This window comes from Pseudopodoces humilis, chromosome 8 (assembly GCF_049639895.1).
Source record: "Pseudopodoces humilis isolate 2021_Gansu_Grassland_sample_001 chromosome 8, ASM4963989v1, whole genome shotgun sequence".
Taxonomy (NCBI): Eukaryota; Metazoa; Chordata; class Aves; order Passeriformes; family Paridae; genus Pseudopodoces; species Pseudopodoces humilis.
The window spans coordinates 20,026,260-20,044,512 of record NC_142207.1 but is presented as its reverse complement, the minus strand read 5'-3'; the positions used below and the strand labels follow the sequence as shown (position 1 = coordinate 20,044,512).

The 18,253-nt window shown below is 34.3% G+C and overlaps 1 protein-coding gene across 1 annotated transcript in view; it reads left to right on the top strand.

Moving 5' to 3' along the window:
• The window catches only part of SLC25A12 (solute carrier family 25 member 12), a 46,218-nt gene that overhangs the window by 5,191 nt on the left and 22,774 nt on the right, over positions 1–18,253 (top strand). The window contains exons 4-7 of the mRNA XM_005519794.3: positions 4,242–4,357; positions 13,118–13,257; positions 15,671–15,817; positions 16,919–17,057. Coding sequence (XP_005519851.1) covers positions 4,242–4,357; positions 13,118–13,257; positions 15,671–15,817; positions 16,919–17,057 — 542 coding nt within the window. The remainder of the gene's footprint in view (positions 1–4,241; positions 4,358–13,117; positions 13,258–15,670; positions 15,818–16,918; positions 17,058–18,253) is intronic.

The window sequence follows — 18,253 nt, the reverse complement described above, 5'->3', positions numbered from 1 at the left end:
CAGGTCACACCACATCAAGCTTTTCCAACTCTGCTTACAGATGCTCTTGCTTGCTTTTAAACAGTTCCTTGAAGCCAATTTACATAATGTCTGCTCTGCTGAGGTAGTGCCCTTTAACTAATTTGTCTTCCGAGGAGCCTTTTCTTTTGCTATATGTAGGCTTCTAGTTTTGGCCTTGGATTGTAGTAGGAGGCCTGGGCATTGCTAAAGTAAAGTGAGAGGGTTAAGATGGGTCAGAGAAGAGGTCAAGAATGCAGAAGTGAGTGGTTATTTTGTTGAGAAGAAAATGTTGTTAAAATAGTATACAATAAATTTGTAAATACGTAAATATAACTTAGTTTAAATTGAAAGCTCCTTAACTTTCTTCTTTACTTAAATTTTGGTTTTGTTTTCTTGCATTCTGCTATAGAACATTTTATTAGCTTGCTTAGTATCCTGAGCAACTTGTACAGTGTCTGTGCTATGGAAATGAAGTTGTATTTTGTATGTATGCTGTATACTTCTTATTCTAAATGACAAATATAGGGTTTCCTGTTTGATGTAATGCTATATAATTTTTCTTTTCATAAGGCTGCAGCACTTTGATAATATATTTGATTATACATACATTTAAGAAATCTTAGTAACCTGTCTCTGTTTCCAATACATGGCTGCAGTTTGTTGCTTTATTATGGATTAAAAAGGTAATTTTGTATGTATCTGTTAAAATAATAGTTTAATTGATGAAGTAAACCAACATGCTTAGCATTTTCCTCCTCTGAAAACTGTTGGTTATTTTTTAAGGTGTGCATTTCTTCTGGAAATGTCTTATATAAGGGTCTTTCTTACAGTAGGAAATAAGTTTGTTTTAATGATACAACAGAACTCTTAAGTATTGCTTTTTGTTACTTTCCCTGTGGATAATATTTTTGTTGTTTTTGTTTATTTTTTTTTTTTAAATAAATCTGGGTAATATTTGAAAATTCATATAATCAAGTATGGTTAAGTGTGCTTTACCACCTTCTTTATGGGGAAAGTGGAATTTTTATTTTGCACTGCCATATAGTTTAAAGTGTAAAATGTTTATCTGTTTGATAATATGTATTCAGAATACTTGTCTGAAACTTTTTTTCTAAATGCTTTAATCTATATTTATATTTAATGTGTATTTCATGTGAAGAATTTTTTATAGCCCCATTATCAACATAAGGGGTTTTTTACATTCACATTTTTCCATTTGTAGTGAGCTGTTATATATCAAAATCCAGACTCTAATAGCATGCATAACAATTGTAATCTAAACCTGAATTCCAGGATGCATTGCATCTTTCCCAGGACTTACTTTATGAAATCCAAGGAAGTTACAGTAGTCTTGTCCTGTGTATATACTTTTACATTAAATGACAGCCCAATGTCATGCAGCAAGTGATTGAGAAGCTTTGGGTTCTGTTATAAAATTTCATTCCTGTATCTGCTATCATATTCTCTTAGCCTTGCTTGCCCTTGTTATAAATACTCAGAATGTTGATGGTTGCTTCCATTGTTAATATTTTTTTATTTCTTTTAGGTTTAAGTTTGGCACTTTACAGAAACAGCACATTTTGGAACTGGCTCTCTATAGGCATGTGTTTAAAAAAAGTGGTTTTACTTTTTTTCTAATGGTAACTTGATCCTTACTTAACTGTTCCAGAGCACTATTGCCTTCTCCCATTACTGCTGTACAAGACTGGTTTGCTTTAGTGGAACTCATTAAGGTAGTTCTTAAAACAGATGACTGTTCACTTCCAAAATGTTTATTCCTCATTGTTACAAGTGCATGTTCTTAAAAATTTATGTGATGACCTCTAAATTAGAATTTGGTGTAAACTTGCCTGTTATCTATTTAGTACAGTAGGATTTCACTGATGCTGAAAGCACTCCTGTATCTTCAGACTGCAGGCACTGGTTTTGAAATTGGGATAAATACCGTCTCTGAAGAATATACTTGCACATATATATGTGCCAAAACCAGCCAAAATATTTTCTTCCCCCTTCAAACCTTCAGAATTTCACAGTAGTAATTCAAAATTCTTTATTTTAACTGCTTGTTTCTGGGTACTCTTTTTTATCAGCATATCATTCTTAAATCTGGAAATTTGTTCTTAAATTAAGTCCCCAAGAAGGAGTTGATATTTCACCTAATGGAGAGTCACAACAGAGCTATACATAATGTCTAAAAAGCTATGTTGTGTGGGGAAAAATCAGAAAAGACTTGTAGTATGAAAATAGGAAAGTCAGAGAAGAATTGCAAACACATAGATTACTTTGTGTGCTTTTGAAGGGTAGCAGTACAGAAGAAATCAGAGGAAAGGAAATTTTTTTAAATGTTACAGATAAAATGAAAGGTGAGTGATTTGATATTGTTATGGACTCTGTAATGCAGTGGGTTCACTGGATGATACTCGAGTAGTAATTGGGTGGGAAGCTCCATCATTCTGTTTAATCCAGCTCCTGTTATCTGTGCCCTAGTGGCTAATGGAGGATCACAGGGGCTATCCCTGCTCTTAGGCATTGCAAGTTGAATATGGGGAAAGGAAATTGGATGTGTCTATCTCCTTTTGCTGTAGGCACTGTTACAGTGAGACTGCTGAAGACATCTTCTTTCAGGTTCAGGCTTCTATGAATGCATTGTACAGAGATCAGCACCTTGTTTTGTCAGTTATAGAGTTTCCTGGCTAGGAGTTAATTTGTTAATTATAAATGTATATGAGATATATTTTGAAATGATAGTATTTACAATTATTTTAAAGGAACATTTGTTTCTTTGATACTAACCCTTTATTTATCAAGATCATCCTTTGGATGAAATTGACTTTGCATGTGAAGAGTCATTCTCATATCTCTGATTTTTCTGGCTTAATTATTGTAAATATGATGATTTTGTATTTTCAGTATAATAATTACTTTTAAAGTTACTAAGTCTTTTTTTCTGTCTTTCTGTGCAGTATATATATACAAGAATGTTAAATTATTTAACCATTTTAAAGTATCTCAATTTTACTTCATGTGTACTTAGAGAAAGATTAGATATAATAATGAATAGTGTGAATATTGTGATTTTTCTTCTCTTTTTTTTCCTGTGGGGAGCAGACTTTTTATTTGGCTCTTTAACAGTAAGCAGTAATGTCTGAAGTAATCACTATGAGCTGATGATCTCATATGATGAGTACTAAGCTGAGATCAGTTATGTACATTTTCTAGGAAAATTTCTAGGAAACAGTGATATTCTCTGCCTTAACAGCATTTACTGATATATAGTAATTTTTTTGTTTAATATTAAAGACGTAATTCTTATTCTCACTGATTATTCAATTCTAAAATATATATCCTGTAATTTATCCCATTATTTTCTTGTGCCAACATTATCCTTTGTCTACGCTTAGCTTCAGGTTTAACTTTCTGCAGCTGTTCATACATACAGCATTAGGATGCCTTCTGAAGGTTCTTTTCGGTGTTAGCCAGAATAAGCAGAGTTCCTCTAGAAAAGTTACTTATTATTATCCTAATAAGATATCTGTGCATTCATTCAAGTCTGAGTTTATTGGTGACCACAAGACTTGGATTTACCAGTGCATCCTGAGTTATGCACTGTGACTGGCTTGCATACACAGCTCAGAATCTTGTGTCCTGCTCAGATTCTTCCCTGTCTTGACATGTCTGTCCTTGAGTCCAGATGTTTCTATGTTTGGCCCTGAGTACATGACTTGACAGTTCATGTTATTTTTGGAGTGTAGTATTCTTTCCATATGCATATTAAAGTGCAACTTTTTCTGAACCTGTTTGTTTTTTATGAATGTTATGTATTATTTTAAGAAAATGTATGTTTTATAGTGTATTCCTATACTTGCATTACAGTATCTTTTCTTAGTAAAAACGCATATGTAGTAGTACAGTGACAGACCTGTAAATTTCACATTGTTAGAATTTTTGTGGTGTTTTTATGTCTTAATTTTCAGGTGCTTATTACATTTATACTTAAAAAGTAGTAACTTGTAGGTGTTCATTGAGAATTCATTCGCTTCATAGAGGAAGAAACTGAGTTGCATGAATGTTAACTACTTAAATGTAACATACTTTACACTCTCTAGAGTGTTAATTATCTTAAGTTAAAATTTTATTTAATATTTGGATCACACTGTTTTAGGGAGTAGCAAATACAAAATACCATTTGCATTATGAACAATTAAAAAAAATCTTTATAACTTTTCTGTTTTCCTTTCTAGGTTAATTTCCTTCCAAGAATTTTTGGCATTTGAATCTGTTTTGTGTACTCCAGATGCAATATTCATAGTTGCTTTTCAGTTATTTGACAGGAATGGCAATGGAGAAGTAACATTTGGTAAGAATACCTAAAGAAAAACAGTTTTAAGAAAGTGATTATAATAGTATCTGTCATAATAATAGTCCATAGAAATGCATTTTGTACAGTACTGTACTGTTTTCCTAAGACTCTGCATGAGTAGAACTTTTTTCCTCTCTTAATTCAAGCTTAAGAAGTACAAAGAGACAAAATACATTTTTCTCTGTCTTCTTGAATAAAGGTTTTTCATTTTCCTGAAGCAGTAAATACAGTGATGTTCAGTGTCATCCTGAGTAAAATTTTGTATCCTGGACTTCAAACTCCTTCAGCCATGAGGGGGTTTTAAGATATGTTACAGATCTTCTCTTATCTTTGAATGATTGTCATTTCATACAGTAAGAGCTCAATATAGATATTAAGGACATCTAATAATTTGATTTCCTGTGGTAGTGTCCCTTTTCTTGAGGAGCAAATCTTGCATTAATGTTGTTGAGTGTAACTTACAACTAGATCATATATTTGCAAAATCAGGAAGAAAATCTGGCCTTTGGTTTTGTTACCTAATCACATAGGTTAGTAATTAGACTAAAGTCTTGAGATTAACTATACTGCTTTGTGATACTGCTAAATAACTGTTACTAACATTGCAGTTTAAAGAGGACTAGGCTTTATTTTTAAAACTTAATGTTTATGAAAATTAGATAAATCAATGGTAAGAATTCTAATAAAATGGAATGATAATTAAATGTTTCTTCTATCCAAAAGAATAAAGCACTCAATAAAGAAAATACAAACTATGCTTGGATTTGTAACCACTTGCTGTTTGTACTATTTCATTATTATGAAAATTGCTGTAACTTGTTGGGGAAAAAAAGCAAAAGTCTTTTTATGGAAACAAATTGTTTGACTTATGATGCCTGATAAATTACATCGTTAACTGAAGAGTCAGATACTAAACAGTTTGGATGCACAACATCTTGAAAAGAAAATCTTCTAGAATTCAAAGAAAGATGAAGTTAGTAAATGCAATCACTAGGAATTGGACAAACTACTACAATCTGTGTGACTGTGTTAACAATGGTTTATTTAATAATCTTACAAAATGGGGGTTTGAACTTGATAGCTGTCACGAACACACTTGAAATAGCTGGTTCCATACCTGAACAATAAGCCATTCCAGATTGTATACAAATTCCTCAGACTGAGGATTGTTATTTTTATTTATATAAAGTCTAAAAGAAAACACAAGCAAGAGAAACTGTAAAACAAAATTGGTAAATTGGTGTTTTTTTCTGTATCTTCCTTGCTGATTATTTTGTAAGGCTTATAAATATTGAAAAGGAAATTCTCGAGGGAATTTTAAATTTACTATTGGTTGCTTGGAATTTTTTTTACTAAATTAATTATATTGCAATTATTACTATATTTAACATTTAACATTATGTTATTAACATACCATGGTACGTATTTTTTGTGCTATAGTTCCCACATTTACTGCTTCTTTTTTGTCTTTGTTTGTTTGTTTATAACATGGACTACTTCCTTTTACTTCCTATGCATATCATACATATTAATACAACTGTGAAAAATGTGAATGATGATCTGTGACATCTTCAGAATATGGTAACCCTGCAGTCAATTTCCAAGTCAATCTTATGGCTGTTTTATAAATAAGACCTGCACCCTTTCATTTTCATACCACATAAACAGAAAGGCACAGAGTTTAGTTTAATATAAAAACAGGACAATATAGAAACACAAGTTTTAAAGCTAAAAGTTTTAGTAAATTATTTCCAATAAGTTTTGCCAACTGGTGTGAGAATCACTATCAGACAAGTCAGGTCTTGTATGGACTGTGTAATGTACCACATGTAAACCATGTTGGCTATGAGAGCAAACAGAAGTCAAGATTTTCTAGTTCAGGTGAAATGCTCTGTGGATGTAATTGAATTGCTGCCAAAGCTATCTCAAACCAGTAAGTCTTGCCAGAAGCAACATGGATTTACTGAGGTTTTTCTGCACTGTGTATCCAAAGCAAGGGACAGAACTAACTTGGGCCTGTTAGACCAGTAACTAGAACCAACACTGGCCTTGTGTGAGATAACATGTTCTCAAAAATTACTCTCATCTACTCAAATTTTCAGTTATCTGGGGGAAGTGTGCTTGTTGAATTTTAGAACTGTCTCTGTTTTTGAAAGCAAGCTGCTCTAGTTGGGTTCACTTCTGTTCAGGATTTATTTACTGACATGATTTTGAACAATTCTCAAGCACTTAAACATTTTACAGTCCTTTTGAGCCTCAGTCTGCTACTTGTCTCTTAAAATACTTAGCTTCCAACTCTCCAGTGATGAAACTATTGATTGTGTCACAGAAGAACTGTCTTAGAAGAAGACTTTAGAAACTATTTTGTAGAAATACTTGTATGCTAAGTTAATCACTGTCTTTGTCTGCTATATCATATGTTGAAACATGAAGCCTTCTATCACTTTAATGTCATCTACTATTTTCTTATTGCTTTGGGACACTTTTCCAGGGGCTTTGGGCATCCAGAAATCCTGTATGAATGACTGCCATAAATGTGTGGTTGGTATTCTGCAACATTTGTAAAATAGCAAATTTGTTCATTGCAAGACCATGAAACTGGACCTGCTTTGTCCATGCAAACTGCACAGCATGCTCAGTACTCTCTACGTGTTTCAGCTGCACTGGACTTGCTGTCAGCTTGGTGAATAAAAAGCAGTAAAATGACTGTTGTAGTAATCCATTGATACAAGTGACAGTGTAGTTTAAACAAGTTTTAAATAATGGAAAAATAGAGAAAAAGCATGTATTCTTAACCAAGTGTTAATCCTACATCCTCATCAATGCTTCCTAGTTGAATATTTTATGCAAAATGTGTTGCTGCTGAGCCCTTACTATACTGCATTATCCATAAAATATTTAAATGCTAACAGCTAAAGCTGATAAGGACAAGTGGGTTTTTTTTTCAGGTTGTTGTCTGTAACTAGAGAAGACTGACAAGCGCTTTGCTCCTTTGATTATGGGATGTATTGACTGCGCTACTTAACATGACTGAAATATTCGAAAACACTCCATAAAATTAATACTATTGTACTAAGGAATATTATTTTTATTTCTATTCTGTGCAAGTTTTCTGACCTGAATTCAGGTTAAAGCAAACCTGAATATTAAATCTGCTCAAGCTATTTTTTTTTTCTGATGCTGAAGCAGATAATCTTTACTGTGTTTAAAAGGTGAAGTCTATGATTATCTGCAAAACTTCTCTGAAAAATAGGTTGTCTAACTGGAAGTAAAAGGATTCTTTGTAATTTATCTCTCTGGCACACCATACAATGATCTGAATTGCATCACTTTTAATTGGAATATATATAAAAATTTATATATATATAAAAATTGGAATTTCAAGGCCCTTTCCGGCTGTTCTTCCTTGTAGAGCCACCACAAAGAACACCATTCTCTGATGAGATGAAGAGTTTCAGAGATGCTTTTTCAGTTAAATACACATGCTGGTATGGATAGAAAGATAGAACTGAAATATGTTTATGATTCTTCTGTATTCAGAATTATTTTGGAGATAATTGGAAAATATTTATGGAACTGAATTTGAGGCTTTTATAAACACCCTGCACTCAAAATCTAATTACAAATATTTTACAGAGTATAACAGTATCTTCTTCAAAGGCATCGGGGGGAGGGAGGCAATCAGAAGTCTCATAATGGAGCTGTGTGAAAATTGTACAGTATTGGTGAACTGAAATGATAGGCATCCATTTAATAGTTTCAGAATCTGAGTATAGAGGAATATTGAAGTTTTGCCCCGTCTGTTTTCTTAGACAAGTTTTAATCTGAGAGACAAAGTTCAAATTTCCCTTAATCAGGACATAGAGTTTGTCAACACTGGAAGAAGATAAGCAAGAACAAGAGAAAGGAGTTGAATACATGTTCATGCTTTGCTTATGAGTATTATTTCTCGGGGAACAGGGATCTCTTCTAGTACTCACTCCTTCACCATGTCTAAAAGGGAAGCTGGCTTGAAGATTATAAGATTTGGATGCTTTCAAAAATATTACTGGCAGCCATAAAGGCTTACAATCACATGACTACAGATGTGAGGATATGAGGGTAAAGTCCATGTTTTCATCAAGTGCTATAAACCAGAACTGCTGTTTATTTTGGCCTCTTGTTCTATATTAGTTGCCTGTTTTCAAGGTGGCTTTTGCTAAACACATGCAGATATGCAGACAACATAGAAAACATCTCTGTTAGGACTTCCTTTTTTTCCTTTTGTTTCGTGTTGTGTGCTTTTTTCAGGCTTAAACTACAGTTTTGGATGCTTGTGAACAATGCAGAATGGGAGCCCCTCTTTCTACTAGTACTGCTAAATTTTTTCAAAACCATAGTTCAACAGGAGGAAACAGAAAAGGAGAACTTAATGTTAAAATTATATGTATTGACAGCTTTTTATTATGGCTGTCATTCATTTTTCAATAGAATCAGTAATCCTTTTAAAATAAGAGTAGAAATAAAATGTAACTATTTCTAGTTAAACTTTCTCACATAAAAGTAGTTATTGTATTACATTACGATTACTCTTAATATGCTTCTCCTGAATCAGGTGCTACAAAAATGGCTTTCTGCCCTTAACGGTGGTTCTTTATTTTATCCTTCAAAGTGAAAATATGCTGTTAGCAGAAATAGTGAACAGTAGCAACATATAAATGTTAAAATTCATTATGTACATTAGGCATGAAATATGCACAAATTGGGCAGTAGATTACTGAGTAGACAGATTTAAAGAAACCCAAAACAACCCTGTTAAACAACAAATCTTTACCATACTTATGCTGCTGCTTAAAACTTACCACTTCTATATTTTTGTGTCCCTAAGAAGTGTGATTGCTTTTTATCACTGGTGCGAGGGAATGTTAACAGGTTGATGGCACTAGAATTGTATGAGCTTTCCACTCTGCTTCTTGGGGAGCTGATAAGTCAAAATAAATAATAGGTACTGCCATAAGGTTTACTTGAAGTATTGAGCTCATCCCCATAATGGGCCACCAACGAGACCTCATAGTGTTTATAATTTAAAGTATTCTTCCTCCTTATATGAAATTGATTATTGCCTAGAATCTTTGGGGTTTGTATCGTTTTTCTGAGCTTGATAGGTAGCAGTGTTTGATGGAAGTTGAGCCGGTCATGTGTGTGCTGCCTGCAGATAGCTGCTCCAAGCATCTATAATTTGTTTAAAATGATTGGGTGGGGAAATTCTGAAGCAATCTTGTGAGAACGTGTGTCGCCTTGGAGGTAATGTACTAGTACACTAGAGTAGTAGATTTATTGTTCCTGGGGCTGATGGTAAGTTGAGAATGTCATCAGGCTGCTGACTTGTATGCCTATCTAAGAAGAAAATGCATTACTATAAACCTGGAAAGAAAGTTATCAGCTCAGTAGGAAAGAATTCCACTACAGAAAGGCTAGCAAAGAGTAGAAGACATTAGTAAATGAGCAACATGTATTGACAGGGACAATGAATGCGTTCTGTAAAATGTCCTACTAAAATGAAAGGCTTGAAAAATAATTTGCTGTTTGCCCCCTGCAGAATAGCTCTGTTGGAAATTTGAAACACTTGTAGTTTATCTTAATTTAGAAGCATTACTAGGTTTTGACTGAGGAAGACAAAAAAAAAAAAAAGCAAAGCCAGCATCTGTACGCTAATGTGGCCTGTTTTCTTTGCTGTCAGTGCTTTGCTTCTACTGTGGAAAAAAAAAAAGTTAAAAACTGAACATTTGGTGATAATTCAGAGGGTTGAAAGTGTAGGTGATGATCACGTAGTATATAATTTCTGCAATGTGATTGGCTGTTTGCTGCTTCTTGTCACACAAGTTGTTAGTTGTGATGATGGCTATTTCTGTTAATGTTATAGAAGAGCAACAGAATTGGATTATAAAGATATTGTTGATATATTGTGAAGAAAGCACCCCTGCTCTTGGGGCAGACGTAGTAAGTTTTAGCATCTAATAAAAGGTGTTTGAGGATCTCAGTTGGCTTTGGTAAATTGTATTTAATGTTTCCATGGGTTTAGCTATGTCAGTTGGGTGGTGAGGCACTGGCATAGGTTTCCCAGAGAAGTTGTGGATGCCCCATCCCTGGAAGTGCTCAAGGTCAGGTTGGATAGAGCTCTGAGCAACCTGGTCTGGTGGAAGGTGTCCCTGCCCGTGTCAGGGGGGCTGGAACTAGGGGATCTTTAATGTTCCATCTCAAACCATTCTGTGGCTCAGTGATTTTTCAGAACAAGTGCACAGTTTTGCCTCTACCCCCAAGCATTTTCTTAACCAAGCCAACATGGAAGTAATTAAGCATTGTATACAAGAGCGTGTCTTCAAACCGAAACTATTGTTATACATTCGGAACATACTGAGTGTCAGAGATTGCCTGGAAAAGGGAAATAGGTAAGGCACCTCAGTTTTCAGAGAGGCAACAAGCTAGTTTGGATACCACTTATTAAAGCTAGTTAGCCTTTTCTGGAATTCATCAAGTACCAATACACTCACCTATTGAATATAAATTTATTAATTAATTTGACTATTATTTTTATGTGCTGAAGAGTCTTGACTTGAGATACATTGATGAGTTGTTGTAAATGTTTTTATGAAGAAAAAAATGGAGTGTAGGAAATAGATTCTTGTTTTCTTAAGTAGGATACAGTTAAATGCTTAAGAGTTATGAAAACACAAGGGGCTTAAGTCTCACTAAAAACAAGTGAAAAATCTGTCTCAGGGAAGATGAATTAATAAGAAAACAAAATTTTTGAAGAAAAAAGTAAGACTTTTTTTTACCTCCCTCTAGGGTTAAGAGAAGCAATTATTGGAAACAGGTGAAAATAAGATTTAAATTTCCTGGCTGCTTCAGCACATTCTTTTATAAGTTTTCACGCAGGGGGCTCAGTGTGATTAGAAGTCAGTTTTACATACACGTGGGTAGTAGTCAGTTGGCACACTGTCTGTGCATTAGTAGCCAAGCCAATAGAGCCAATGAAGCCAGCCTGTCTTCTGCTCTGTTCACGGTTCATTGCCATTTTGCAGGCTCCATAATGAGCTGCACTGACCTGATTGTGTTTGTAGTACATGGAGACTCTAGCTTGGCCAGAAGCTGCAGGAAATTAGTGGTAAGTGGGGAATTTAAATGTGCATACCTTGATTCCTTGATCTGCAACAATGATGAATAAATCTACTGCAATCAGAACTTTCAGAGGAAGTATGGCAAAATAAAATAGTTTAGCACTATGTATTTAGTGCTTTCTTTTTTTCTTAATCCTCACCTTGCACATTAATACTGGTGAGTAGGTATGAGTAGACAGTTACAAATAGTCAGAATAGCTTTTTAGGTATCTTGTTGACCCTAACAAGTCCTTTAGCCTACCTTGCAGTGGAAACTGGTTTAAACTGTAGGGTTTTGGCTCTTGTGTTTGACCTTTATGTAAGGGTTAATCACTAGCCATAATCTACCCCTTGAATATGTAGTCTCAGTCTAACTGTGAAGGATGTGATCTAGCCAAGGAATCTGACTTTGTATACCCCTGTTTTGAGACATACATTCTAGACATTTCCTTTTCTCACTGAAAAGGTAAAAACATACAGTGGATTTCCTAGATTTGCTCTAGAACTAATAGACTACAGAATTGAAACTATGAATGAATCAAGTAGTCCTTTAGCATAGAGAAAGCAATACATTTTCTTCAAATTAATAGGTCTTGATAGAGTTATCAAATGATAACTAAGGTTCTTCTCATTGCATTTTGTCTCGCAAAACTGTTTAAACATATAAAAGGTGTGTTATCAGCTAAAATATTTTGTGTTTTAAATTTTAACTGCTACATTTTATTTTGTTGTTCGCAGATTCTAGATTGATAAATTTTGAAAAGTGTTCATGTGGTATGGGTAGATGTCCTGTTATACAGTTCATGTGTTTGATAATCTGCACAAAAAGCAGGCTTCTTTTGCAGCATGGCAATGTTGTGTATGAATAATGCATGCTGTTTTTCAGATGAGGTTTTTGCCTGAAGTCAGATAATATGTTTAGCATTGAGATTTCAGTTGTACAGTATACATGCGGAGAATTCCATAATCTGAAATGGCAGGTTTTTTTCTTTACTTCATTTGAAGGAGGACATCTCTATCTTCACTTATCTTACAACATTTTAATAACTGAGACTACCAATTATGTTTTATAGGATTTGATTTTTGTGCTAAGGCCTTATCAAAAGCATCTAATAACGTGCTTTCTGCTGAGTTAATGATATGTTTTAGATGTCATTTCTTATACCTATCTTCAATAGCCATATTCAGACAGTGTGATTGTAATAATCAAGTTTCAATCAAACCATACTTAGTATGACAAATATTGCCTGAGATTGTAGTGCAGGTATTTGTGCTCTTGATAAAGGGCTTAATTTGACTCCTGGCAGAGACAGAGAACCACTATTGATTTTTATATCAGAATGCAAAATAGCTTTTATTTGTCATGTATGAGGGAAATTGCTTCTTAATTAAAACTAAATAAAACACTCACTCCATGGTTTTATGCAATAATACAAAAAGTATCATTTGTGTCTCAAATGTGTTCTTTTACAGGTCTGTAAAGGTTTGGTTAGGAATTATTCTTAACAAGCTAAAATGCTTCTTAAACAGCTACTGAAATAATATTTTTTTGTATTCCTCCTGGAATGTTTATAGATTTACTGTATCCCAAGGCTCACCTGTTGTTTTTCCCTCCCTAAAGCAAATGTCAAAGAAATATTTGAACAAACTCTTATTCATCTTCAAATACCATTCAACTGGGACTGTGAGTTTATTCGACTGCATTTTGGGCATAACAGGAAGAAGCATCTTAACTATTCAGAGTTCACTCAGTTTCTTCAGGTCAGTTATTAACCTTGTTCCAAAGTTGGAACTGAAATTCATTTAACTTTTAATAATACACTAATACCATTAGAAATTTTGAGCTTATTCTGGTAGTGATAATCCTTATCTGATACTAATCCTGACAGCTAATGATGAATTGTTATTTCTCCATACTAGTTTTGTAAGCAGTGTGTACTCATTGTGCTGTAACTTGAATACCATCCTATAAAAGAAAGTGCTAAAACATGCTGTTTATGAAGTTAACCATTTTACTGATTGTGTTGAGGGTCTGCTTTTTCTGTCATAGGAATTCAATAGCAAAACTAAACTCTACCAGAGAAAGTTAATGTCCTTATTATAGCCAGTTATTGACCATAAAAACTTCCCTACAGAGGTTTTAGTTTCTGTAACATTTCTTTAGTTTTATAAACATTCTAATACAGATCACTTTTTTTTTTCTCACTGGCATGCATGCTACCACACACATACTGGGAATTTGGTCTTAAATGCAGCCAGCTTGCAGGAGGTAAATCTGATTTCCTGTGATGTTGCTGAACTACTCTTTAGGCTTTAAAGAGTTTAACTTGTTGAACTGCACTTAGTGCTAAGCCAAAAGATTATAGTTAAAACATTATGAATTGAACATTATACTAGAAGGAAGGAAAGGAAAATGTCGTCTATAAAGGATGAAGAAAGAGCAAAGTAGGAGAAATTTACATTGTTGGTATTGCACTGAATTCCATAAATTAACATACGATGACCACCTTGTAATATAATTGCCCATCTAGTAGATGTGAAGAAAAATAGGTTATGCACTTCTAGAGCTGTCTTTGATGCAAGAAAAGTTTAGTATGTATTGTCTTAAAAGTAAGGAGTGAGAGATGTGTGTTGACATAATCTGTAAATATTGTCCAAGATAAAAATACTTCATAGCATCATAGAATATTTTGGGTTGTAAGGCACCTTTAAAGGTCATCTAGTCCAATCCCCCTGCAATCTGCAGGGATGTCTTCAACTAGATCAGGTTGCTCAGAGCTCTGTTCAACCTAACCTTGAGTGTTTCTAGGGATAAAACATCTACCACCTCTCTGGGCAACCTGTTCCAGTACTTTACCACCCTTATTTAGTTTAAAATCATTACCCCTTGTCCTATCACAGCAGGCCCTACTAAAAAGTCTGTCACCATCTTTCTGATAAGCCCCCCATCAATATTGAAAGACTGCAGTAAGGTCTCCCAGGAGACTTTTCCTCTCCAGGCCTAACAGCCCCAGCTCTGAGCCTTTTCTCATAGTGGAAGTGCTCCAGTCCTCTATCATTTTTATGGCCCTCTTCTGCACCTGCTTCCAAAATGGTTTGTTGGGAACTCAGAGCAGAGTGATAAATGTCTGGTTTTGTTTGTTTTTCCAAGATATTGCCATGTAAGATACAGTAGCCTCTTACTGTCATCATATAATAAAACCCCTTAGTAGGGAAGGCTAGTATGGGTTGCAGTAATTTCAGTACACAATTTGAATACTTTTATCCCTCGTTTTATACAAGACTGTTTTTCTCTTTTGGTCTAACACTATCTTTTGGGGTTTGGTAATTGAGTCAGAACGGGTTTGCTGTACCCTGATTTAGAAAACATTCATGAGGTTATGAGAGTTGAGAAATTACTGTAAAGGTGATATAAGCTAGATGGTTTGCCCTCTTCTTACTGTCTGTCAGAACGTGGTTATTTTTTAGTGGCTTCTAGAGGTCTGAATGACATCTGAATGGGCTTTATTGTTTGCTTGAATAGAAGGAAACAACTTTTTCTGGACATAGAATTTACAACTAACAGTATTATCGTGAGTTTAGGTAACCACAGTGATCTTTATATGAAGGTTTTTACAGTTCATATAGGAGTTCTAAATTGCCTGAAATGAGTGACCATTTGTGACATTATGGGACATAGCTGTTTGGGGCAATCTAAATCCATATTATATAATTTTCAGTCCTCCTGTTTGTTTTCAAGTACATTCCAATAGTATATAACAGCCCAGTCATATTTCATCTTGGATATGTAAGAGATCAGCTCACACTGTGTCTTCAAGATCAATATCAAAAGCTTTTCTAGCATGTAAGTATTTAATTAAGGAATAGATAGCAGACAGGACATGGGTATGTGAAGTTCTTAATGATTTCTTAAATCATTTCCTTACAGTTAAAGTGCATATTTCCTTACAGTTAAATTGAGGGTTTTCTTTGACATAGGAATGAGTCTGTGGATAAAATCAGTATGCAGACTTCTTATTTTAGTTGAACTGGCCTTGAAGTTTAAACTGTAGTTATGCTATTGTCTATATGCACAGACCTGTCGGAGCATAAGAATATGAAATTGGTGAAAGTTGTGTGAACGCTGGGTTACAGAATTTGCTTCTAATCTTCTATCTCTGAATATTCATTCTAGGAGCTGCAATCAGAACATGCAAGACAAGCCTTTGCATTGAAGGACAAAAATAAAAGTGGTCTGATAACTGGGCTGGACTTCAATGAGATCATGGTTACCATTCGCTCCCATATGCTAACTCCATTTGTGGAAGAAAATTTAGTTTCAGTAAGTGTTAACAAAAAGTGCCTTGAATTCAGTGTTCAACAGCTGTGATGTTTGAAGATGGCACTGCTGCTCTCCCACTTTTCTTCTACCTGTTTATCACTCACTGCCTTGGTGCTAGAGATCATCAGCTTCATAATAGAGTGGGCAGGATGAAACATAGCAGCATTGCTTGGCTGCAGTAGTGAAAAGGTTGGCAATCTGGTTTACATGTTTAAAGTGCCATTGGAAGCAGTTTGGGTTTGTCTGCTATACTTTCCACTAGTGCAGGGAAAACTACTTGGTACAGAAAGTATCACAGAATTGTAGAACCACGTAGGAAAAGACCCTTATAATCATCAAATCCAATGGAAGTTATTTAGGACAAAAGCATCCAGTTTTTATATTTGAATATACGACATCTCAAGAGCTGGAGACTACTTACAGTTTTTTCCTTTTATATACTCTTGCATTCTTTTCTTTTTCATATCAGAATCTGGAAAATCAGTATGTAGATTCTAGAGGTAGAATGGTTACACCCCTGATAGTTTGGCAAGATCTATAGGTAAAGTAATAACATACAAGTTATAATCTGAAAGCACGTACTATGAGAATTACATAAAAATAAAATCTATATAAAAGATAAAGTAATAACTTTTATCTTACTATCTTACCTATAAATCTTGCCTTGTCTTACTCATAAGGCATACTGTCTTCTATAAAATTTAGAGAATCTACTAACTTTAGACTTTAGACTTTGAAATAAATGGTCATTGATGTATGATGCAAGAAATCAGTGCCTTTATCTAAAGGCATTTGCATTTGCATGCATTACTCTTTCAGAAGATTACTTGGTGACACTTTTAATGTGGCTATCAGATAACTTGAATAATAATCTGCTTATATTATTATTTCCTAATAGTTTCCTAGTGTTCAATCTTTACCACAAAAGCAGTATCCTGTCTAATAATTCTCCCTTTGTGTTTCTATTAAAATACCTTAAAGTTACAGGACTAGAAAGATATCTTTAATTCTTTCATAATTTGCTCAAATGATTGTTTCTGTAATTGTAATAAGATGTAAAAGTGCTTAAGGCACTTAATTGTTTTCATTTAATTTTTAAAGGTAGCTGGTGGAACTGTATCACATCAGGTCAGCTTCTCCTTTTTCAATGCATTTAATGCCCTTTTGAATAACATGGATCTTGTTAGGAAGATATACAGTAATATAGCAGGTACAAGAAGAGATATTGAAGTCACAAAAGGTAAGATCTATTTCCTACAGTTTCTTGATCTTTTAATTCTGTCCATTAGTAATTTGTGACGCCACATGGGTTAAGGTGAGTCAGAATTGAGTTTATGGCCACTGAGAAAGTGTTTTTTTAGCTGTGGGTTTCATCCTTACAGGTTAGTAAGTATTTTCAGTTAGCTCATTTATGAGAAGATTCTAGCAAGGGTTGTGTTTGCCTTACTGTTTGAATGAGTAACTGCAAGTCAGCATAATACTGAGGATTTTACTGCTCCTTGAAAGAGTTACATTGTTGCTTAGAGATAGGAAGTTCCTAGGGAATGTGGTGGAATGGCTTAAGTTTGAAAATCTGAGTGGTTTTATATATAGATTATGCCAGTTAGTAACAAATCCCTGTGCATGTGAAAGGTTGCCATATTTTAGTCCTGCCACAGACATAAGCAGATTGCTTTTGTAGCCATTTTATGACAGATTTTATCACCAATTTTACTACCTGGATGGATGGGACCAGCCAAACTATTGTGTGGTAAAAAGCATGCCAAGATCTTTCTGTTGTTTTTCTTCTTCTTTGTTTAGCTTATATTTGTATGCTCTGCATATTTTTCTCTAAAGGAAAGCATAAAATGTCTGTTCTCATCCTCCAGATTGTCCTAACAAATTGCCTAGCAATATTTTTTGGTACAGATGCATAAATACATCTTGCTTGCATTTGTATTGAGAAAAAAGGCTGCTGTGTTTTCACTGCTCAGACTTGTTAACTGCAACTTGCCAATTATGCCATAAACATGTAGTGTAGTTTGGCCAGATGAATACCTGAGGATTGGTGTCATTCAGAGCTATGAGAGGAGGAAGTCTGGATATGATGGGAATAGATGAGTCAGTTGCCTGTAAAGCTGTGAATAATGGACCATTGTTCTGTTCTGTTTTGCAGAACTTCAGAAGCAAGAATCACAAATTGTGGGTGTCATTTTATTAAGCTTGCTAATTTGAGAATTTTTGTTGTCTTTGGTGAATACTTAGCATGAGTCAGAGCTGTGGAGTCAGATTTGGTCTGTGTTGGGAAGGCCTATTTCAGGATAGATGTTCTCCTAAAGAGAATATCTCACCTTTTCTCTTTGCATTATGGATTTTGCTTCTTGGTGATATACTTCATTTTTATATTATTGAAGTTATTTGAAAGGATTCAAAGAGGAAATTTGACAAATAACACAA